The 23662-nt window shown below is 52.6% G+C and overlaps 1 protein-coding gene across 1 annotated transcript; it reads right to left on the bottom strand.

Moving 5' to 3' along the window:
- Positions 1–1655: 1655 nt before the first annotated feature.
- LOC128897634 (uncharacterized) lies at positions 1656–22075 on the bottom strand. The gene is made up of 9 exons (XM_054166151.1): positions 21924–22075; positions 18360–18431; positions 18086–18175; positions 16632–16736; positions 13687–14203; positions 12352–12552; positions 10444–10565; positions 3261–3484; positions 1656–1752 (listed from the first exon to the last, which is right to left on the bottom strand). The coding sequence occupies exons 1-9, from the start codon at positions 21987–21989 to the stop codon at positions 1656–1658; spliced, it is 1494 nt and encodes a 497-aa protein (XP_054022126.1). The 5' UTR covers positions 21990–22075.
- Between the last annotated feature and the right edge of the window lie 1587 nt (positions 22076–23662).

The following is a 23662-nucleotide window of genomic DNA, read 5'->3' as shown; positions in this document are numbered from 1 at the left end:
ATGCAAATCACCTTGCGATTGCATCCTGATAACACTGGACTGCAGCTGGCCTATAACAATGACCCAAGGACCCAGCCATCACAAGATCATTCCCAGCTATCAGATACCCCCAGGAAGGGAAGGTGATGAGTCAATGGACTCTCCACCTGTCTCCTGATGTGTGATAAGTGGGTAGGCAGGGAGATGGAGAGGAAGGAGGCGGAGGCCCCCCCCCCCCTCCATCCAGACCACTGTCCAAACTCACATGAATACACAGAAAGACTTCCCGGGGAACGATATCTGGATACTTATGATTTCCTGGCTCCTGAATTCCTGAGGGACAATGCTTGGACACATACCTAAGGACTAAAAACTGTATAAAAGACTTGACCACTACTGGCTCAGTAGGCAGAAAACCGCAGAGGAAGAAAACCGCAATGGAGGGAAGAAAAACGCAGAGAGAAAAACGCTGAAGGAGGAGCATGCCGCTGAGAAGGAAGGAAGCAGACTGAACCCTCTCTCCGTGGCCTAAGTCCCGCTTGCTGCCACTCATGGAGCTGACCCACGCTGCCCAGAGGGACCTCATCTACTCTCCAGCCAAAGCCTCAGCACCCTCACTCTACAGACCCAGGCTGCCCAGAGGGATCACATCGCATCTCCAGCCAAAGCCTCGGCACCCTTTCTCTATCAGACTCAAACTGCCTTGGGGGGGGGTGAGGCGTGTGGTAATATAACTCCTTTCCTCTCCTCTCTCTTCTCTCTCTCCCTCTCTATCTTCTCCCTCTCCCCTTCTTATTTCCATTTTATTTATGCAATAAATAGTCTAGCTGTTGATATTTTGGCCTCGTTTGTGCCTATTAATTTCACAGCACGGGAACATTCAAAAGAACTCAGTCTCCTTCCCTCTCCGGACCGAGACATTTAATTGGCGTAGTCGGCAGGATTCCCGTGCAGTGAAAGTATCACAGCAAAACTGCTGTATTTCTGAGAACCCCGAAGCTTTCTATGTGTGTGCTTTCTCGAGGAAGACTATCTGGGGTACAAATGTTGATTTTATAGTGTGACCTCCTTGAGAATCCTCTGTACCCTGCTTTAAATGTGTGTGCTTTCCCGGGGAGGATTAACTGGGGTACAAACGTTGATTTCATAGTGTGGCCTCCCCGAGGATTCTCCGTACCCTGTTTTGGGAAACTCATTTTTGGGTCATATTTGTAAAGTGTGTATTGTCTCGGGGATAGTGTGGCTTTCCCGAGAAGCCCAGTATTGAAGCAAAAGTTGAGTAACTTCTGCTGGTGTGTGTTCTCTCGGGGAAACAGAGTGACTCTTCCCTGAGAAACACAGGGTTCTTGTCCTGGTGCAACAGAAAATTTGAGGTACAAAAGCTGAGAAGCTTTTGCAAGTGTGGGTTCTCCCAGGGAAATTGTGTTACCTCCTTGAGAAGCCCAGATTGGTTGGTTGTTTTTTCTTGTGTGTGACCTCTCCTGAAAAATCTATTGTGCATTTTTCCTGGAGAAGATTAGTTTGGAGTAAGCTTTTAAAGGTGTACATTTTTCCAGGGAAGATTTGGTTGGTACAAACAGTGTTTTTGATCTGACTCCCTGTGAAACTTAGTGCCCTGTTAAGAAATGCTTTGTGAAACAAAAGAGATGGCCCGGAGCGAGAGGCTTTTTAACCTTTTAGAAGCTCACGGTGCCCGCCCCTCTGTACAGGTACTTGACTGGGCCCGTGAAAATTGGCATAATTGCCAGAGTGTGGCTGATAGAAATTGTGTCCCTGCAGAAAGATGCAAGAGCAAAAGCCGGAAAAGGCAAAGGTTTTATTTGTGCGGTTTTAGGCGCCTGTTTAGCTGCTTCAGTGAAGGAGAAAGAGGAATGGCATGAGCGAGACAATACAACTATTTCCTCTTTGCAGGACTTAGTTTCCTCACTACAAAGCCATGTTGCCACTTTGAAAGACGTAGTGGCAGACCTTAAAATTCAATTGGAAAAGGAGAGGAGGCAAAATTCGTATTTGGACTCAAAGCAGGGTGTGAATTACCTGGAGTCTGCCCCTGTGTACCCTCGGGCAGAATTGGCAACAGCTAAGGAAGCTGCTGTGCATGTGAGCCCTCTCATTAAAACCGAAGTTTTATATGAGGATGGGGAAACTACCCCCACTGTCACAACTAAAGATGCACCTTTCTCCTACACTGTGCTGGACAAAATTCATAAAGAATTTGCACGCTCTGCTGTGGAATCTGAGGTGGAATATGTGTGGCGAGTTTCACAAACTGGAGGTGATCAGATTATGTTAACAGAAGCTGAAGCCATGGGCTATTGGGGTGATAATGTTTTTCTAACCACGAAAAACAGGAGTGGACCCTGGAGCCTTACTCAGCGAGCTGCCTATTGGGCAGGGGGGTTTGATCCAAAGGAGAGAGGGGAACCTGTAGTTCTGCAGGGAGGGATGAATCAGATAATGGAGAATGTGCAAAAGGCTGCATGCCTGCAAATGATCTATGAAAGAGAAAACATCATTTTGAATCCCCCCTTTCTCTTCTGGTGGATGCAAACAGAATGACTCCTTTGATCAGGGGTCTCCCTGACCCTCTTAAAATAAGAGGTATCGAGCTCCAAAAGGAAATAGCTAATACCCCACTTTCTTCCAGGACATGGGAAGATTTGGGAAGGGAGTTATTAGATTATACCAGGCAGTATAATATTCCTGAGGAAAGTAAAAAACCTCAAACTAGAGGCTTGAGACATGTGAAAATGATTCACCCACCAAGCCCCCAGGGCCAGTCGCGCCGTATTCCTAGTAGGCACCTGGCCAGGGGCAGGGAACACTTGAATACCCGGCAATATTGGTGGGGGGTGGGTCAGAAGAAAGGTATTCCAAAAGAAGTGGTTGACGGGGTGTTGAGGAATGGCTTGTAAAGACATGGTTCTATGGAATTATGGTTTGAACAAGAGCATGTAGGCCGCACTCCATCTTGTTATTTACTGCTCACAGCAAGCTAGTGTGTTGATGCAGCCAGGCCACCGTGGCCTTGTAGCTGTGCATGCAGCTGCCTGCACAGGATAACAGGATACCAAAGCAAGGTCACTACGCCCTTACAGGCGATAACAAGTAAAGAAGAATGTAAAACAGAATTCTTGTGATTATCTCATCAGGAGGGGAAAGCAGGATGTTTAACCGCAGAAGGTGGGGTCGGCAGCTAGGCTGCTGTATATAAGAAGTGTCTGATGCTCAATAAAGTTGGATTTCGTGGATCATATTGATCGTTTGTGACCCCTTCTTGCGGCAAGTGGCGCCCGAACAGGGACCTTCCTTTGGAACGACACTTCCGAAGACAGAGAGCGGCGTTCACCGAAGCCCAAGTCGTAAGATTTCCGGCCCCGGTTCTGGCAGCACCGGCGGCGAGCTCGGGGAGCACGCTCGGGGAGCGGGGCCGATCGATCACCAAAGAAGCTCGGGCAAACGCAGAGCGGGATCGATTGCTGAAGACGCTGCAAAGCCTGGGAGACTGCCATACAGTCGGGGAGACTGCCTGTGCGCACAGGTACCAAAGCAAAATGGGAAGGCAGGCGGCGTAGGATTTATTTAAGTGTTTGTTAGAAAAAGGCAAAGTATCAGGCATTGATCTGAAAAAGGAATTAGAAGGGTTATTGTGTATAGCGTATCAATGGGGGTTTTTTTAAGGGTCCTAATGAGGTTTTGAAAGAGAAGAGTGGAGGCAACTTGGGACTACATTATGGAACAAAAAGCAGGATAGTCATATTACAACGGGAGAGGTCAGACAAAATTTGCTAGCGGAGATAGTTATTCTGATGAAACTTGTTTGGAGAGACTATGGAAACAGACTGTGGGACTGGGTCACTACCAAGTTGCAAAAGCCGTGGCGAGAATGCATGAACTGTATTAAAAAATATAAACTGGAACAGCGAATGGCTGCTGCAGTTCCAGCAAAGTTCTATCTGAGTTGCAGCCGGACGATGGGTTTCAAAGTATCGGCCGATCGACCGGGGCCGCCCCCGATACGTCTTACGGCGGCCACATCGCGTTTTGCTAGCCAGCACTACTGTCTGCACCCAGCGGGGAAAAAGCCGAGAGAAGGCAGCTCAGTGCGTTCGATCTCGTTCATCAACACCTTCCTCTGATATCGCCAGCGAGGGCTCGGATTCGGAGACAACAACAGCGCCAGCGAGGAATTCAAACAGCGCCGACTTTGCTTAACGGCCCCTCTGAGAAACAGCGGAGCGCTTGGGGGCTCGCGGTGACGGCGTTCTTACCACCGCACCCCGTCCGCCAGCCCTGCCGGCCCCCGCGGATACCGACGGCTCCGACCAAGGCTGACGCACCACTGATAGCGGCAGCGCTGACACCGGCAGCAGCACTGACAGCGGCAGCAGCACTGACAGCAGCAGCAGCACTGATACCGGCAGCAGCACTGACACCGGCAGCAGCACTGACAGCAGCAGCAGCACTGACAGCAGCAGCAGCACTGACAGCAGCAGCAGCAGCACTGACAGCAGCAGCAGCACTGACAGCAGCAGCAGCAGCACTGACAGCAGCAGCAGCAGCACTGACAGCAGCAGCAGCAGCACTGACAGCAGCAGCAGCACTGACAGCAGCAGCAGCAGCACTGACAGCAGCAGCAGCAGCACTGACAGCAGCAGCAGCAGCACTGACAGCAGCAGCAGCACTGACAGCAGCAGCAGCACTGACAGCAGCAGCAGCAGCACTGACACCGGCAGCAGCACTGACAGCAGCAGCAGCACTGACAGCAGCAGCAGCAGCACTGACAGCAGCGGCAGCACTGACAGCAGCGGCAGCACTGACAGCAGCAGCAGCACTGACAGCAGCAGCAGCACTGACAGCAGCAGCAGCCCAGCGGCGGCCGCTTGCCCGGCCCCCACCCCTTTCCCTCGCAGAGGCTCGCACCAGCGACCCCCCTTTCCCGGTGGCTTCAGCCGCGACTCTGCTCTGATTTAAAGCACCAGTGCTAATTTTCTCGTTCCTGGTTGTAATGTCTTTCAGAGATTTGCTATTTAGAGTTTTGCTAAGTTTTTGTAATAAGAATGGTGAATGGTATGCATTTAGTACTTGTGGGTAATTAATGCATGGTGATTGTACTGAGGTGTGAGTACTGAGTGATGAGTTCACCTTGTGAGATTTTCTTTTGGTTCGAACCTTCTTGTCTTTGTTTTTTTTGTGTCTGCCTAGGCATTTCAAAGGAGCTCCATGTAATGTTGTAATCATGTTAAGGTTTGTAGTGAATAGGTATTCATTTTCTAAGGTATTCTTTAGCTAATGTCAGGTTTTTAGATTTCTTTCTTAGACATAGACTACAAAAATTAAAAAAAAATATTAAAAAAAAAAAAGGGGGTGTGAACAACAAAGGTAACAAGTGCAAAGAACAAAAAAATTTTAAAATGGCAAACAAAAAGGTGACAAGTGCAAAGAAAAAAAGTTTAAACATACAAAATGGAACAAAGGTATAAAAACACTGGATACAAAAATAGAGTACTAAATAACAGAATAGAGTACTAAATAACAGAGTAATAAACAAGAGCAACAATAAAATTAAAATATTAAAACCAAACTATGATAAACTAAAAAAAAATCATAAGGATTGCTGACAAAATAGCTGTTAACAAAAATGTAAGAATTGCTAGTAATAAATAAAAGATAAGGGATTATCAAGACTACTAGGTTAAAACAAAAACTCTGTAAAAAGAAGACGTCAAGAAAGTTAAAATGCACAATAATAATAAAAGGAATTAATAGAAAAGCAGGTTACAAATATAATAAAAAGGCAAAAATACAAATAAAAATAGAAAATAGATTAAATGAACTAAACATGCAAAAAAAAACCCCCAACAATTGAAGAATATAAGCTCAAACAAAATAAAGGATTAAATACTGGATTAGAAAAAAGGGGTTAAAAATAAGAGGTGATTAGAACAACAAATTAAAATACAGATTAAAAACTGCAGCAAAATGCAAATAATAATTAGGAAAGTAAACAAGAAATAAATTTTAAAAACAGATGACAAGTAGGTCGCCTCAAGCCTTCTTTCCTGCTACCTGTGATCATCGCAATAAACAGCAGCAGAGGAATCAAGCCCGTGAGGACACAGCACTGCCCACGAAGCTGAACATCGATCATCTGGGATCACAAACGCCATTCAGAAGAATGTACCGTGGCACCGTGTGAATTAGGCCTGAATATTATGGTTGTTTGATAACTTTGTCTTCTCTCTTGTTAACTAAGTGTGCCTCTGAATGCAGACATCCTAGGAGGTAAAGTTTCATCTTTACATTTCGCCAGACAAAAATTGAACCAAAACAAAAAGGGGGGGCGGGGGGAATAGAGAGAATCCCCCCATAGCAGAAAAAACAATTAGCTCATGGTAACCCTAGAGATGCTGTAACCCTAGAAACATCAACCCTAGAAGTGCTGTAACCCTCTCACCACAAGACACACAGCACAACCGTCACGAAAATGACAGTCGGCAAACCTGCCTAGCAGTGACCTCAGCGACTGTCACGCTGACCCAAGATGTCAACAGAAAGCATCCAACTTCTAACCGAGTGTCGTGACTGCTTCACTGTTGTGTGAACGTGAAGAGATCAGAATTACTAGGATGAGCAAAACCACGTTATTTTGTGTAATTTTATATTGGGCAAAGCAATGAAGCTCTTTTTGCTCTTGCTCTTTGTCTGCAAGTTTTCTGTCTGTGAAGCCAGAGCCTGGCCAGATCTACCTTTACAGATTAAAGAACTCTTGCTGCCATTAAGCAGTTGATGATTTTTGACCATCCTAGAGAAAATAAAGATGCAACATACCCCTAAAGCAGATTGTAAAAGATAGTGCTAAGGATTGCATTTGTGTCTTAATCTCTGTGTGCAATGTGTTCAGGCATAATCAAGTCTTCTCTGTCAATAAGTGAAATGTAAAGATTGGAACTATTAAGATCTCAGTTCTTCTTTACAATGTCTGTTATCTTTGACCATGGATTATGCCAACGCTGTTAGAACATTCTAACCAGTTCAACTTAAGCACTGTGCCTTGTATGGGTGACATGGGCCAACGTGACAGGCAGTAACAAATTTTGTTTGAGCTTGTAGACAGTGGGTTATACAATTGATAGAAGAAGTTTTAAGGTTTTTAGGTATCATTGTATTAATTTTGATTATTGATAAGCCTGAATGTATTGTGTAGAGTTGTATAAGGCCTTATTTGTATTAAAGAAAACGGGGGAATTGTTGAGGAATGGCTTGTAAAGACATGGTTCTATGGAATTATGGTTTGAACAAGAGCATGTAGGCCGCACTCCATCTTGTTATTTACTGCTCACAGCAAGCTAGTGTGTTGATGCAGCCAGGCCACCGTGGCCTTGTAGCTGTGCATGCAGCTGCCTGCAAAGGATAACAGGATACTACGCCCTTACAGGTGATAACAAGTAAAGAAGAATGTAAAACAGAATTCTTGTGATTATCTCATCAGGAGAGGAAAGCAGGATGTTTAACCGCAGAAGGTGGGGTTGGCAGCTAGGCTGCTGTATATAAGAAGTGTCTGATGCTCAATAAAGTTGGATTTCGTGGATCATATTGATCGTTTGTGACCCCTTCTTGCGGCAATGGGGTACCCACGAGGCAATTAGAAATCATTGTGAAATGCTGGCCTGAGCCTAAAAAGAGGGCTGAGGCCACTGCTCCCCTCTTTGTGAAACCATTTGGTGAGGGGAGGGGTATGCCCCCCAGGGCAACTAAGGGCTTCACTTCTCAGTGGTGAGTGGGGGGTGAAGCATGAGTCAGAAGATCCCCAAAAAAATCGTAGGTGGTTTGGGACAAAGCTTTTGTTTGTCTTTTTTGTTTGTGTTTAACTTGGCTTTGAGGGAACCTGAAACAATCAACGATACTTATAGGCCCATTCAAAGTAATTACGCGAGCTCTTTCAGGGACATCACCTGAGAGGGTGTCTGTATGGGAAGCTGGAAATACCAGTTTTGTATGTTTTAAGGTTGTGTTTCTTATTTAAGTTCTAATGCTAAATATTACCTGTTATTTAAGTTCTAATGCTGAAGACTACCTGATGTATTGTCAGAAGGACTTGTCTTGTTACAATATAGAAGACCTCTCAAGTTTTGCATCACAGAAGACATCTCTTCAAGGACTGTACTTTCCATAGCCCCGCAGACCTTCAGATCTGGATGGAAGCTCTCACTTCAATTCCAAACTGAAGGACTGACGGGGTGGGGGGGGGGTATGGGTTTGTTCTCTTGGCTTCCAGGAGGAACAAGGATGCTTTCACCTTGTGTAATTACCTGTTTTAAGTTTGTTCTATTTTGCTAGTATTGTTAATCTTTCACCTTGTGTAGTGTCCAATATGCAATTTGTGTCTAATGATGCAGCACAACAGATTTGTGCCATTAGCCAACCAAAACTTATGTCTACTGAAAAAAATTGTTTAAAACTTCTTTCCTTTCCTTTCTTTTCTCTCTTTCTTGCTTTTATCTTGGATTGACGGGGTGGTGTAAGAGTCTACTGCTGGTGTGACTCAACAAAGATAAAATCACTTGCTGCTTGCCCAGGCAGTACCAATCCTGGATGCAAATCACCTTGCGATTGCATCCTGATAACACTGGACTGCAGCTGGCCTATAACAATGACCCAAGGACCCAGCCATCACAAGATCATTCCCAGCTATCAGATACCCCCAGGAAGGGAAGGTGATGAGTCAATGGACTCTCCACCTGTCTCCTGATGTGTGATAAGTGGGTAGGCAGGAAGATGGAGAGGAAGGAGGCGGAGGCCCCCCCCCCTCCATCCAGACCACTGTCCAAACTCACATGAATACACAGAAAGACTTCTGGGGAACGATATCTGGATACTTATGATTTCCTGGCTCCTGAATTCCTGAGGGACAATGCTTGGACACATACCTAAGGCCTAAAAACTGTATAAAAGACTTGACCACTACTGGCTCAGTAGGCAGAAAACCGCAGAGGAAGAAAACCGCAATGGAAGGAAGAAAAACGCAGAGAGAAAAACACTGAAGGAGGAGCATGCCGCTGAGAAGGAAGGAAGCAGACTGAACCCTCTCTCCGTGGCCTAAGTCCCGCTTGCTGCCACTCATGGAGCTGACCCACGCTGCCCAGAGGGACCTCATCTACTCTCCAGCCAAAGCCTCAGCACCCTTGCTCTACAGACCCAGGCTGCCCAGAGGGATCACATCGCGTCTCCAGCCAAAGCCTCAGCACCCTTTCTCTACAGACTCAAACTGCCTTGGGGGGGTGAGGGGTGTGGTAATATAACTCCTTTCCTCTTCTCTCTCTTCTCTCTCTCCCTCTCTATCTTCTCCCTCTCCCCTTCTTATTTCCATTTTATTTATGCAATAAATAGTCTAGCTGTCGATATTTTGGCCTCGTTTGTGCCTATTAATTTCACAGCACGGGAACATTCAAAAGAACTCAGTCTCCTTCCCTCTCCGGACCGAGACAGCATCCAGTCCAAGTCCCCTGCCCCCAGCAGGGACATCCTCCACCAGAGCAGGTTGCTCACAGCCTTCTCCAGCCTCACCTTGGACAGCTCCAGCCATGGAGCCTCAGCTCCCTCCCTGGGCAACCTGTGGCAGTGTGGCAGCAGCCTCCTGGGGCAGAACTTGTTCCTCACAGCCAATCTCCATCTGCTCTGCTCTCCTTTCAAACCCTTGCCCCTGGTGCTGTCCCTGCAGGCCCTTGGGCACAGTCCCTCTGCAGCCTTCCTGCAGGATCCCTTCAGGTCCTGGCAGACTGCTGAGGTCTGCCTGGAGCCTTCTCTTCTGCAGGCTGCACACCCCCAGCTCCCTTAGCCTGCCTCACAGCAGAACTGTTCCAGCCCCTGATCATCTTCATGGCCTCCTCTGGAGCCTGTCCATCAGGTCCATGTCCTCTCTGTGGTGAGGGCTTCAAGCTAGACACAGCCCTGGAGGTAAGATCTCCCCAGAGCAGAGGGCCAGGATCCTCTCTCTCCAGCTCTGGCCACACTACTTTGGATGCAGCCCAGGGCCCCGAGGATGAGCAGAGGGCTGGAGCTGCTCTGCTGTGAGGACAGACTGAGGGAGTTGGGGTTGTGCAGGCTGGAGAGGAGAAGGCTCCCAGGAGACCTTCTGGTGGCCTTCCAGGATCTGAAGGGGGCTCCAAGAAAGCTGGGGAGGGACGGAGCAAAACTAGCAGTGGGGAGATTGAGATTGGATGTGAGGAAGAAGTTGTTGCCCAGGAGGGTGGTGAGAGCCTGGCAGAGGTTGCCCAGGGAGGTGGTAGAAGCCTCATGCCTGGAGGTGTTTGCAGCCAGGCTGGCTGTGGCTGTGAGCAACCTGCTGCAGTGTGAGGTGTCCCTGGCCATGGCAGGGGGCTGGGACTGGCTGCTCCTTGAGATGCCTTCCATCCCTGCCAATTCCATGGTGCTATGATGCCTGCTGGCCCTCAGGCAGCTTACCAGGCTGAGTTTGGATTGGGAGCGCAAGCAGTGGATCATGGCGTTGATGTTTGTCACGCAGGTGTTCCAGTCCCTCCCATGCACACTCAAATCATAGCTTGGAAAGGTAGCTGCAAGAAATTCTGCAGAGGAAACACAGGAAAAATAACCAAATGTGAGCCTCATGACAACAAAAAGAGTAACAAAGCAGTAGCTCAAAGTATCCTGATGGGGAAAGCAAGAGAGGAAGGGAAGAAATGCTTCCTGTTTTACTGCTCCCCACGTAGCAGCTCTGCATTTAGAGCTGAGATTAGGGAGGAAAAATAAACTGATGGTTTGAAGGCAAACAGCACAGCTGAGATGTGCACTGATGCTTCTGTGAGCTGTTGGGAGTCATGGTTTGGTTATGAAGGACCATCCCCCTGTGAGGGCAGAGAGAACAGACTTAGCTTTATTTCCTCGTAAGCATTGTGAGAGAACCTCTGCTCCACCCTGGAGAGGCCACAGCTGGAATCTTGGGTCCAGTTCTGGGGACCCTCAGTTCATAGAAGAACTGCTTGGGAGAGTCCATGGCAGAGCCCCCAAGCTGCTGCAGGCAGTGGAAGATGTCCCTGTGAGGCCAGGCTGAGGCAGCTGGGGCTTGGAGCAGAGGAGCCTGAGGGCTGCCCTCAGTGCTGGGGCTGAAGATGTGCAGGGCAGTGTGGGGAGGAGGCAGCCAGGCTCTGCTCAGGGATGTGCAAGGCCAGCCCAAGGGGCACTGGGTGGCAGCTGGAGCAGAGGAGGTGCCAGGGGAAGAGGAGGGAAAGCTTTTTGGCTGGGAAGGTGGCAGAGGGCTGGAGCAGGCTGGCCAGAGAGGCTGTGGAGTCTCCTTGTGTGGAGGCATTGCAAAGCCAGCTGGATGTGCTGCTGTGGGAGCTGCCCTGGGGGCTCCTGCTCTGGCAGGGGGCTTGGACTGGCTGCTCTCTGGAGCTCCCTTCCAGCCCCTCACATTCTGTGATTCCTGACAGAATTAGGGGGGAGCTGTGATTTATCATGCAACCCCCTTACAGCAACAACAATCCCCTACAAAGAGAGGCAGAGCAGTGCTGATGCTGCAACAGCTTCAACAAACCTTTAGGAAGGCAAGGAAGGGAATCTGGAGGCTCACACTCATGTGCCATGGCATCTGTGCCAATGGCCTAACATATTAAGGGGAATGTCCTTCCCATCTTCACTATGTTACAGAATCACAGAATGGGAGGGGTTGGAAGGGAGCTCCAGAGAGCATCCAGGCCAAGCCCCTGCCAGAGCAGGAGCACCCAGGGCAGCTCACACAGCAACACATCTACCTGGCTCTGGAATTGCTTCAGAGAAGGGAGACTCCACCACCTCCCTGGGCAGCCTGTTCCAACCCCTTACCACTCTCTCAAGAAGTTTTTCCTCATGCCCAACCTAAGGTTCCCCTGGCAGAGCTTTACCTCATTGCCTCTCCTCCTGTCCCTGGGTGTGTGGGAGAAGAGACCAACCCCAGCCTCACTCCAGCCTCCTTTCAGGGAGCTGCAGAGAGCAATAAGCTCTGCCCTCAGCCTTCTCCACACTGCACCCCCCCCAGCTCCCTCAGCTGCTCCTTCAATGATGCCCCCAAGCCCCTCCCCAGTCTGGTTGCCCTTCTCTGGCCACTCTCCAGCCCTTCATTGTCTTTCCTGTGCTGTGGTGCCAGAACTGAAGCCAGTGCTCCAGCTGTGGCCTCCCCAGGGCTGAGCCCAGAGGCAGCAGCACTGCTCCTGCTGCCCACACTGGCTGTGCTCCAGGCCAGGATGCCCTTGGCCCGCTTTGCCCCTTCGCTCACAACGAGCGGCGGGAACCCCCCCCGACAAAGAGCTCCTTAGCAGCCAGGAGGGCTGGCAGGCAGCAAAGCAGCCCAGCTGTGCCCCTGGCAGGCTCCCATACCTCTCACTGCAGCGATTTTGTTGGGATCCAGCGTTCTGTGGCCTAGGGCCCCGGCCCCCAGCGTGGTGCTCATCAGGGCCTCCTTGGGGAAGAGCACTCGCACCAGGTAGCGCGCGGCGTACTTGGGCTTCGTCTTCTGCCGAGCCTTCGTCAGGTAGGTCCCAGGCACCTTCACATTCCTTCCTGGGTCACCAACAAACTCTTTGGCGCACCAAAAACGTCCCCAGGAAAGAAAAACAGAGCCATGAATTGCAAAGGCCAAGCAAGCAGCTGAAGGAAAGGGAACGCTCTTGTCAAACCTCCGCCGGACTCGGGGTGCCGCTTCGCTGCCCCAGCAAATCCTCCCGGCTGTGATTTGTCAGAGAATGGCTTGGGTTGGAAGGGACCCCCAAAGATCAGCCAGTTCCAGCCCCCCTGCCATGGGCAGGGACACCTTCCACCAGCCCAAGTTGCTCATGGCTTTGAACACCCCCCAGGGAGGTCCATGACCTCCATCCATGACCTCCATCCACGACCTCCCTGGGCAACCTGTGCCAGAGTCTCCCCAGCCTCACTGGGGAGAATTTCTTCCCCCTCTCCAGTCTCAATCTGCCCTCCTCAAGCTTCAATCCATTCCCTCTCCACCTATCACTCCCAGCCCCTGACAAATGTCCCTTCCCAGATTTCTTGTAGCACCTTTCAGGTACTGGCAGGCTGCTCTGAGGTCTCCCAGGCTGAACAACCTCAGCCCTCTCAGCCTGTCCCCATAGCAGAGGTTCTGCAGCCCTCTGATCATCTTCATGACCTCCTCTGGAGCCTCTCCACCAGGTCCATGTCCTTCCTGTGCTGAAGGCTCCAGAGCTGGCCCCAGCCCTGCAGCTGAGGTCTCCCCAGAGCAGAGCAGAGGGGCAGGATCCTCTCTCTCCAGCTCTGGCCACACTGCTTTGGATGCAGCCCAGGCTGCCCTTGGCCTTCTGTGCTGCCAGTGCCCCTTGCTGCCTCCTGCCCAGCTTCTCCCCCACCAGCACCCCCAAGTCCTTTCCTGCAGGGCTGCTCTCAGTTTCCTCATCCCCCAGCCTGGATTGATACTGAGGGCTGCCCAGACCCAGCTGCAGGACCTTGCACTTTGCCTTAATGAAGCTGATCAGCTTCTCCTCAGCCACCTCTGCAGCCTGCTAGGGTCTCTCTGTCTGACACAGACATAATTCCACACTGGAAATGCTTCTAAGGCAGCCAAGCTCTGCTCTCTTCGCCTTGCTAAAGAGTGCCAAAGGAGCTTCCCTGAGGCACAACTCCTTCCACCAGCAGCAGCTCCTTCAGCCTGCACTTCAGAGTGTTTCCTGCATAGGGACTCACCGAGGCTGGAGTCGAGGGGCACTGCAGCAGGCGCTGCTTCCTTACTGCTGCTTCCACCCCCAGCTGCACTTCTGTAGCTCACCACCACACAGGTGTCCCCCAGGCTGCTCTCAGGTGGTGCTGGCATCGATGAGGAGGAGGCCACTGGTGAGGAGGCAACGCTGGCAGCACCTTCCCCAAAGCTCTCCACCAGATTTGGTGGTGGAAGGAGGTCTGGGACCTTGCTGGCTGCTGCCAGGGAGGAGTGCAGGGAGCGAGTAGAGACGATGGTGGGGAGCGGAGGGCTCTGCCTCTGCACAGGCTGCTGCACTTCCACCTGAGGGCTCTGTGGGACTTGGTTGATGGGGGGATTGACCTGCACACTGCCATTTGGCAAGCCAGCCCCCAGGCCTGGGCTGTGCCTTGCCTGGCCTGCTGAAGGGAGCTGAGGATTCGATTTCCTTTCCACGGAGTTCTGTACTCTCATTTTGCCTGGGGGCAAGTGGCTGGAGCTTCTGTAGGGGAATCCAAGTGGCTTCTGCAAATGGGATCCAGAAAACAATTGAAAGGTGAAGTCAGACAAAGTTGGTCACTCCTTTAAAGTTGGCAAACCTGGAAGACTAGATTTTAGTACTTGCAACAAGTAATCATTGCCATGGAATCACAGAAGTGCCAGGGTTGGAAGGGAGCTCAAGGAGCAGCCAGTCCCAACCCCCCTGCCATGGCCAGGGACACCTCACACTGCAGCAGGTTGCTCACAGCCACAGCCAGCCTGGCTGCAAACACCTCCAGGCAGGAGGCTTCCACCACCTCCCTGGGCAACCTCTGCCAGGCTCTCACCACCCTCATGGGCAACAACTTCTTCCTCACAGCCAATCTCAATCTCCCCACTTCTAGTTGTGCTCCATCCCCCCCAGTCCTATCCCTCCCTGATACCCTCAAAAGTCCCTCCCCAGCTTTCTTGGAGCCCCCTGCAGATCCTGGAAGGCCACCAGAAGGTCTCCTGGGAGCCTTCTCCTCTCCAGCCTGCACAACCCCAACTCTCTCAGTCTGTCCTCACAGCAGAGCAGCTCCAGCCCTCTGCTCCTCCTCATGGCCCTTCTCTGGACACCTTCCAGCACCTCCAGATCCTTCCTGGCACAGAGGCTCCAGACCTGGCCCCAGAGCTCCAGCTGTGGTCTCAGCAGAGTGGAGCAGAGGGGCAGAATCCCCTCCCTGCTGGCCACACTTCATGAAGCCACAGAATGATTGAAAGGCTTAGATTGGAAGGGACCTCAGAGTTCATCTCCTTCAAGCTCCCCACCATGCCCCTCTCAACTAAGACTCAGCTGCTCAAGGCCTCATCCAGCCTGGCCTATGGCAGTGGGGGTTGGGTCCAGATAACCTTTAAGGTCCCTTCCAACCTAAACCATTCTATGAATGAATGTTTGAGTCTTTACCAGCCACCTTTCCTTCTTGATATCCTTAGCCCACCAACAGCAGAGCTGTGAACTTCTGCTCCTAGCTCTGCAGCATTCCTGAGGGCTTTCAAGACAGAGATGCCAGAGCTGCTCAAAACAAGTGATTGGCAGGTTGCTGGCTTGCTCCTTCAATAGGGATAAAAGCCTTCTTCAATCAATAAAACACCCCAAACCCAAACCAGGGTAGGTCACTTTTAATCTGAACCTGTCTTAAACAGCTTCCATCCCACACAATCAGAGGGGAGGGCAGGAGCAGAGAGGCCTGCAAGGTCCAACTGTAGCTGAAAAGAGCAGTTGCTGTTGCCTGAGCCTTCTATTTCTGGATGTGTGGACAGCACCAGCTTGGAGCTGTCAACAGAAATGCACTTCCCACTCAAAGCCAACTATGCAGCTGGTAACTGGTGTGCACAGGAAGCTCATTGCTCTTAGCACCCTTAAAGGCCTCACCTGACGTCCTGACATCTCCTGGCAGCGGGAAACCCTTTGCCCCTTTCAAAGCTCAGCAGCACTGGTGGCAGAGAAAGGTCACCATGGGGTTTAGGAGCTTCTGCCAAATCACAAATGGCTGTGTTTTCCCTTTCAAGAGCATTTTTACAAGCAGCAATATTCTGTCTCCTTACTTTACAGAGGACTGACCACACAGGAACAAACTGGAAAGGGGATTCTCTGCCTCTGCTCTGCTGAGCCCCCACCCGGAGTACTGAGTCCAGCTCTGGAGCCCTTACCACAGGAAGGACATGGACCTGATGGAGCAGGGCCAGAGGACCCCAGGAAGGTGATCAGAGGGATGGAGAACCTCTGCTGTGAGGGCAGGCTGAGGGAGCTGGGGGTGTTCAGCCTGGAGAAGAGAAGGCTCCAGGGGGACCTCAGAGCAGCCTGCCAGGACTTGAAGGGGACTACAAGGAAGCCAGGAAGGGACTTTTGCCAAGGGCTGGGAGTGACAGGATGAGAAGGAATGGATTGAAGCTTGAGGAGGGCAGATTGAGACTGGAGAGGAGGAAGAAATTCTTTAGAGTGAGGGAAAGACTGTGCCCAAAGGCCTGCAGGGACAGCAGCAGGGGCAAGGGTTTGAAAGGAGAGCAGAGCAGATGGAGATTGGCTGTGAGGAACAAGTTCTGCCCCAGGAGGCTGCTGCCACACTGCCACAGGTTGCCCAGGGAGGGAGCTGAGGCTCCATGGCTGGAGCTGTTGAAGGTGAGGCTGGAGAAGGCTGTGAGCAAGCTGCTCTGGTGGAGGATGTCCCTGCTGAGTGCAGGGAGGTTGGAATGGGTGAGCTTTGGAGCTCCCTTCCAACCCAACCCACTCCATGATTCTATACAGGTCACATTCCACAGCCACTGTCAGTAACAACAGAGGAGACCGAAGCTGGCGTAGAGTAAGAAGCTGAGAATGATGCAACTGAGATACATTTAAGGGCTGCTCCTTTGCTGCTTTCACTGAGATTAACATGAGGAGAGGGTCTTTACTTTTTAAAGAAGCATCAGAGGAAGTGGGAGGAATACTCACAGGCTTCAGCAGCAGTGGCTTGACACGAGTGTGCTGCAGCTCGGAGACCTTCCGATGCAGCAGGTCGAATTTCCTGTCCAGTTTCTGAATGGCTTCATACATGGCCTGACAAGAAAGGGGAGAGTGAAAACATCACAAGAAACCAGCTGAAGAAAGGACACAGAGCTGCTGGAGGGAGGCCAGAGGAAAGCCACCAAGATGCTCCCAGGGCTGGAGCAGCTCTGCTGTGAGCACAGGCTGAGGGAGCTGGGGCTGTGCAGCCTGCAGAAGAGAAGGCTCCAGGGGCACCTCAGAGCTGCCTGCCAGGAGCTGAAGGCATCCTGCAGGAAGGCTGCAGAGAGACTTTGGCTGAGGGGGGCTGGAGCCAGGCCAAGGGGGAATGGTTTGAATCACAGAATCATAGAATCACAGAACTGTCAGTGCTGGAAGGGACCTCAAGGCTCAGCCAGTCCCAACCCCCCTGCCATGGCCAGGGACACCTCACACTGCAGCAGGTTGCTCACAGCCACAGCCAGCCTGGCTGCAAACACCTCCAGGCAGGAGGCTTCCACCACCTCCCTGGGCAACCTCTGCCAGGCTCTCACCACCCTCCTGGGCAACAACTTCTTCCTCACATCCAATCTCAATCTCCCCACTTCTAGTTTTCCCTCATGCCCCACCTATCCCTCCCCTGGCACAGCTTCACCTCATTGCCTCTCCTCCTGTCCCCAGGTACTTGGCAGAAGAGACCAACCCCCACCTGGCTCCAACCTCCCTTCAGGGAGTTGCAGAGAGCAAGAAGGACTCCCCTGAGCCTCCTCTTCTCCAGGCTAAGCAACCCCAGCTCCCTCAGCCTCTCCTCCCAGGGCTGTGCTCCAGACCCCTCCCCAGCTTTGTTGCCCTTCTCTGGACACCTTCCAGCAGCTCAACATCTTTCCTAACCTGAGGGGCCCAGAACTGGACACAGGACTCAAGGGGTGGCCTGAGCAGTGCTGAGCACAGGGCACAAGGACTTCCCTGCTCCTGCTTGGCCTTCTTGGCCCCCTGGGCACACTGATGGCTTATGTTCAGCCAGCTGTCAACCAGTCCCCCCAGGTCCCTCTCTGCCTGGCTGCTCTCAGCCACTCTGACCCCAGCCTGCAGCACTGCCTGGGGTTGCTGTGGCCAATGTGTAGAACCTGGCACTTGGATGTGTTCAATCTCCTGCCCTTGGCCTCTGCCCATCTGCCCAGCCTGGCAAGGTCCCTCTGCAGAGCTCTCCTGCCCTCTAACAGATCAACTCCTGCCCCCAGCTTGCTGTCAGCTGCAAACTTACTGCTGATGGACTCCATCCCCTCCTCCAGATCATCAATCAAGATATTGACCAGGCTGGGGCCCAGCACTGATCCCTGGGGGACACCACCTGGCCTCCAGCCAGGCAAAGCTCCATCAACTGTTGAGATTCCATTTCAGAGAGAAAGAAAACTAAAACCTACCTGGCAGTAAGCAAGGACCTCCATAAGAGTCTTCTGCTGATCTCCAGTGTCTGAGACCTCAGTGTAGGAAGCTTCAGATACCATACTTCCCTTTTCCAGGAAAAGAAGGAGGGGAAAACAAAGAAGGTGGAAGGCAGGGATATAAACCCAGGCTCAGGACATGGCATTAAGCCAAGGAGCCCCAAATTCAGGTCATTTTAGTCTCCCTTGAAACAGGCATGCCTAGAGCAGCTTGCCAAGGCCTGCCAAGCAGAAGAGAAGGATCTTCACTTACACATTCATAGTCTGGCTCATACTCATAGAGGACATTGTCACTGTCTTCATATTCTCCTTCCCTGCTTCTCATCTGGGAAACAAACAAAAGGAACCTTCAGTGTTTGGAATAATGAAGCAAGTCAGAACCTGTGGTGGGTTGAAATCTCCCCCCCCAACATTAACACAACCACTAATGCAGAGATTCAGAGAATGGGTTGGATTGGAAAGGACCCCAAAGATCAGCCAGTTCCAACCTCCCTGCCATGGGCAGGGACACCTTCCACCAGCCCAGGTTGATCAAGGCTTTGGACACCCCCAGGGAGGTCCCTGACCTCCATCCACGACCTCCCTGGGCAACCTGTGCCAGAGTCTCCCCAGCCTCACTGGGAAGAATTTCTTCCTCCTCTCCAGTCTCCATCTGCCCTCCTCAAGCTCCAATCCATTCCCTCTCATCCTATCACTCCCAGCCCCTGGCAAAAGTCCCTTCGTGGCTTCCTTGTAGCTCCCTTCAGGTACTGGGAGGCTGCTCTGAGGTCCCTCTCTTCCCCAGGCTGAACAGCCCCAACTCTCTCAGCCTATCCCCACAGGGGAGGTTCTCCACCCCTCTGATCACCTTTGTTGTCCTCCTCTGGAGCCTCTCCAGCAGCTCCAGGTCCCTCTTGTGCTGGGGGCCCCAGAGCTGGAGGCAGTGCTGCAGGTGGGGGCTGAGCAGAGCAGAGCAGAGGGGCAGAATCCCCTCCCTGTGCTGCTGCTCTCCCTGCTCTGGCTGCAGCTCAGCACACAGCTGCCTGCTGGGCTGCCAGGGACCACTGCTGGCTCCTGGGGAGTTTGGCACCACCTGACACCCCAAGGCCTTCTCCTTCAGCCTCTCCTCACCCAGCCTGGATCTGTGCTTGGGTGTCTTGGCCTTGTTGAGCTTCATGAGGTTGGCTTGGGCTCACCTCTCCAGCCTGTCCAAGTCCCTCTGGATGGATCCCTGCCCTCCAGCCTGTCCTAGACCACACAGCTTGGTGCCATCTGCAAACTTGCTGAGGGTACAATCAAAGGACAAAGATAACCTGCTAGGAATCCCACTGGGACACTTCCAGTTGCAGTCCTGTTCCCTTCCCTGGCTACAAACCAACCCAAGGCAGTGAGGCTTACCCCAAGCATCTCACCTCTGTGCCTGTGGGGCAGGTGCTCTGAACACTCAGCTCTTGCTTCAGGAGTATCTTACTCAGGTGTAGCAGAAACCTCTTGCACACCAGTAGATTAAAACCTAATTTCCTTTGCTTGTTCTAAGGCCAGAACCTGCCCAGTTACCTCTGCCCTACAGAGCCAGGCTTGGGGAACTCTGACCCTCTGTCCAGGTTTGGACACTACAGGAATTGATTTGAAATGAGGGAAGTGTTGGTTTGAGTGGGAAGAACTCTGCACAGGGAAGCTGTGGGAACCTCTCACTGCTTGCAAGCTGCTTTTAGAGAGGAACCAGCAGTGCCCCCACATGGACAACTCTGACCAGGTGCTGTTCAATGTTCTTATCACTGCCACAGACAGTGGGATTGAAGGCACCATCAGCAAGCAGGCAGGTCCCACCAGGCTGAGTGGTGCTGTTGGTATGCCAGAGGGATGGGATGATATCCAGAGGGTCCTGGACAAGGTGGAGAGGTGGCACAGGTGAACCTCATGAGGTACAACAGGACCAGGTGCAGAGACCCCGGGTCAGGACAATCCTCACTGTCAATCCAGGCTGGGGGAGGAAGAGATTGAGAGCAGCCCTGAGGGAAAGGACTTGAGGGTGCTGGTGGGGGAGAAGCTGGGCAGGAGGCAGCAAGGGGCACTGGCAGCACAGAAGGCCAAGGGCAGCCTGGGCTGCATCCAAAGCAGTGTGGCCAGAGCTGGAGAGAGAGGATCCTGCCCCTCTGCTCTGCTCTGGGGAGACCTCAGCTGCAGGGCTGGGGCCAGCTCTGGAGCCCTCAGCACAGGAAGGACATGGACCTGATGGAGAGGCTCCAGAGGAGGGACACAAAGATGATTAGAGGGCTGGAGCAGCTCTGCTGTGAGCACAGGCTGAGAGAGCAGGGGGTGTGCAGCCTGCAGAAAAGAAGGCTCCAGGGAGACCTCAGAGCAGCCTGCCAGGACCTGAAGGAAAGCTGTGGAGGGACATTTTGCAAGGGCTGGGAGTGAGAGGGAATGGACTGAAGCTTGAGGAGGGCAGATTGAGGCTGGAGAGGAGTAAGAAATTCTTTGCAGTGAGGCTGGGGAGACTCTGGCACAGGTTGCCTAGGGAGGCTGTGGCTGCCTCCTCCATGGAGGTGTTGAAGGCCAGGCTGGACAAGGCCTTGATCAACCTGGGCTGGTGGAAGGTGTCCCTGCCCATGTCATGGGGGTTGGAGCTGGAGGATCATTTAAGGCCTCTTCCAATCCAAACCATTCTGTGAATCAACTGCTGGAAGAGAAGATTTCAATACAGTGACATGAACCAAGCTTCAGACTGCCTCACCTTTAAAACAGATGCACTCTGTCTTCAGACAGAGCTGCTGCTGGAAGCAAATCCTCACTCAACATCAAGTTTAAACTGACTATGATCCTAAATTACACACAGAGACTTCTAGTGAAAAGAACAGCAATTAATGACTCTCCCTGAGGAGTTAGCTGAAGCCACTGTCAGCTGCACATCAGCTGAAGCATAGTGTGGCCAGCAGGAGCAGGGAGGTCAACAAGTCCAAGTGCCAGGTGCTGCACATTGGCCACAGCAACCCCAGGCAGTGCTACAGGCTGGGGTCAGAGGGGCTGAGAGCAGCCAGGCAGAGAGGGACCTGGGGCTGCTGGTTGAGAGTAGGCTGAACAGGAGCCAGCAGTGTGCCCAGGGGGCCAAGAAGGCCAAGGGCATCCTGGCCTGCAGCAGGAAGTGTGGCCAGCAGGAGCAGGGAAGTCCTTGTGCCCTGTGCTCAGCACTGCTCAGGCCACACCTGGAGTCCTGTGTCCAGTTCTGGGCCCCTCAGGTTAGGAAAGATGTTGAGCTGCTGGAAGGTGCCCAGAGAAGGGCAACAAAGCTGGGGAGGGGTCTGGAGCACAGCCCTGGGAGGAGAGGCTGAGGGAGCTGGGGTTGCTTAGCCTGCAGAAGAGGAGGCTCAGGGGAGACCTCCTTGCTCTCTGCAACTCCCTGAAGGGAGGTTGTAGCCAGGTGGGGGTTGGTCTCTTCTGCCAGGCAGCCAGCCCCAGAACAAGAGGACACAGTCTCAAGCTGTGCCAGGGGAAGTTTAGCCTGGAGGTGAGGAGAAAGTTCTTCCCAGCAAGAGAGATTGGCCATGGGAATGTGCTGCCCAGGGAGGAGTCATCATCCCTGGAGGTGTTCAAGAGGGGACTGGATGTGGCACTTGGTGCCATGGTTTAGTCATGAGGTCCGTGGTGCTGATGACCTCTGAGGGCTCTTCCACCCTTGGTGACTCTGCTGTGCACAGCACAAGCAGGTTTGCTTCCTGCTGGAAGCATTCAGGCACCACTGGACTGAAGAACCCGTGGGCAGGGCATCCCTCGAGGGGGCAAGAGAGCTGGGCAGGCAAAATGGACATGCCCAGGGCTGCTGTTTGGTGCCACCTACCACATCGTGCCCCAGCAGAGGAGGGCCCAGGCGCTTCCTTTTGCTGCGGGCAAACGCCACGTCCATCCTCTCCGGGCTGTAACCGTCCCCCCTCTGCGTGCCTGCAGGCTGCCTCAGCTCTGATGCCCCTCCATCAGCCAGCACTGCTAAGCCTTCACTTCCTGGGAAAAGTGGAAAGAAGCATCAGCAGGCTGCCCAGCACAGCACTGCACCAGCAAAACCACCGAGGCCAGCCACCCATTTGACTTTTGCCTTTCAGGCTGCTGGGTCGTTTGGAACTGGGCTGCTGGCCTGCGGGTGAACGCTCAGCCTGCCGCTCCCAGCCCTGATCCAAAGGCCCTGCCCAGCTCTCCTGGAGCCCCCCCTTCAGCTACTGGAAGGCTGCTCGAAGGTCTCCCTGCAGCCTTCCCTTCTGCAGGCTCAACAGCCCCTGTTCTCCCAGCCTGGCCCCATAAGGAAGGTTCTTCAGCCCTCCGAGCATCTTTGGGGCCTCCTCTGGAGCCTCAGCTCCAGGTCCCTCTTGTGCTGGGGGCCCCAGAGCTGGAGGCAGTGCTGCAGGTGGGGGCTGAGCAGAGCAGAGCAGAGGGGCAGAATCCCCTCCCTGTGCTGCTGCTCTCCCTGCTCTGGCTGCAGCTCAGCACACAGCTGCCTGCTGGGCTGCCAGGGACCACTGCTGGCTCCTGGGGAGTCTGGCACCACCTGACATCCCCACATGCAGCTGGGGGGGGCCTGAGCCTCCCACATGCAATTTAGATCTGAAATTATAAATGCACATAGAATCATAGACTCAGTCAGGGTTGGAAGGGACCACAAGGATCATCTAGTTCCAGCCCCCCTGCCACAGGCAGGGACACCCCACACTAGATCAGGCTGGCCAGAGCCTCAGCCAGCCTGGGCTTAAACACCTCCAGGGCTGGGGCCTCAACCACCTCCCTGGACAACCCATTCCAGGGCTTCACCACTCTCACTTGAATATGTTCTCCCAGATTCTCTCCAGCCCCCCTTTCATTTGCCTTGCTTTTCACTCTTCATGCTCTGTTCCTGACTCCATCTCCTATGCCACAGAATCCAACCCCCCCAACACAAGCAGTCAACTGAAACCCAGACAACCTAAACCACACTTCCCAACTGCCCAGTCCTCAGTACTTCTGTGTCACCACCCCCACCCAGTTTTGTGACTGAAGCCTCCTGCAAACAGCAGCCAGAGCTGTTCCAGGTCCCTCCTCCACCGAGCCAGCACAGGGCTGAGACTTCCATCTTGCATGTCACAATAAACACAATGACTTCAAGACAACCACCAAAGGCTGCTTACTGAGAATGATTCCATAGAATCACAGCCTGGCTCAGGCTGGAAGGGAGCTCAGAGCTCAGCTCCCCCAGGCTCCCCACCATGCCCAGGGACACCTCTCAGCTCCACTCAGCTGCTCAAGGCCTCAGCCAGCCTGGCCTTCAGCACCCCCAGGCAGGAGGCAGCCACAGCCTCCCTGGGCAGCCTGTGCCACACTCTCACCACCCTCACCCTCAACAACTTCTTCCTCAGCTCCACTCTAAACCTACTTCAAACCATTCCCCCTTGTCCTGTCTCTAGACACCCTCATGGAAAGTCTCTCTGCAGCCCTCCTGTAGGATCCCTTCAGCTATTGGAAGGCAGCTCTGAGGTCCCCCTGGAGCCTTCTCCCTCAGCCTATCCTCACAGCAGAGGTGCTCCAGCCCTTTAATCCAACCATTGCAGTCCAGGT

The sequence above is a fragment of the Dryobates pubescens genome, chromosome 12 (genome assembly GCF_014839835.1).
Source record: "Dryobates pubescens isolate bDryPub1 chromosome 12, bDryPub1.pri, whole genome shotgun sequence".
Classification (NCBI taxonomy): Eukaryota; Metazoa; Chordata; class Aves; order Piciformes; family Picidae; genus Dryobates; species Dryobates pubescens.
Note: the sequence above shows the minus strand (reverse complement) of the source record. Positions and strands in the feature narration are given on the sequence as shown.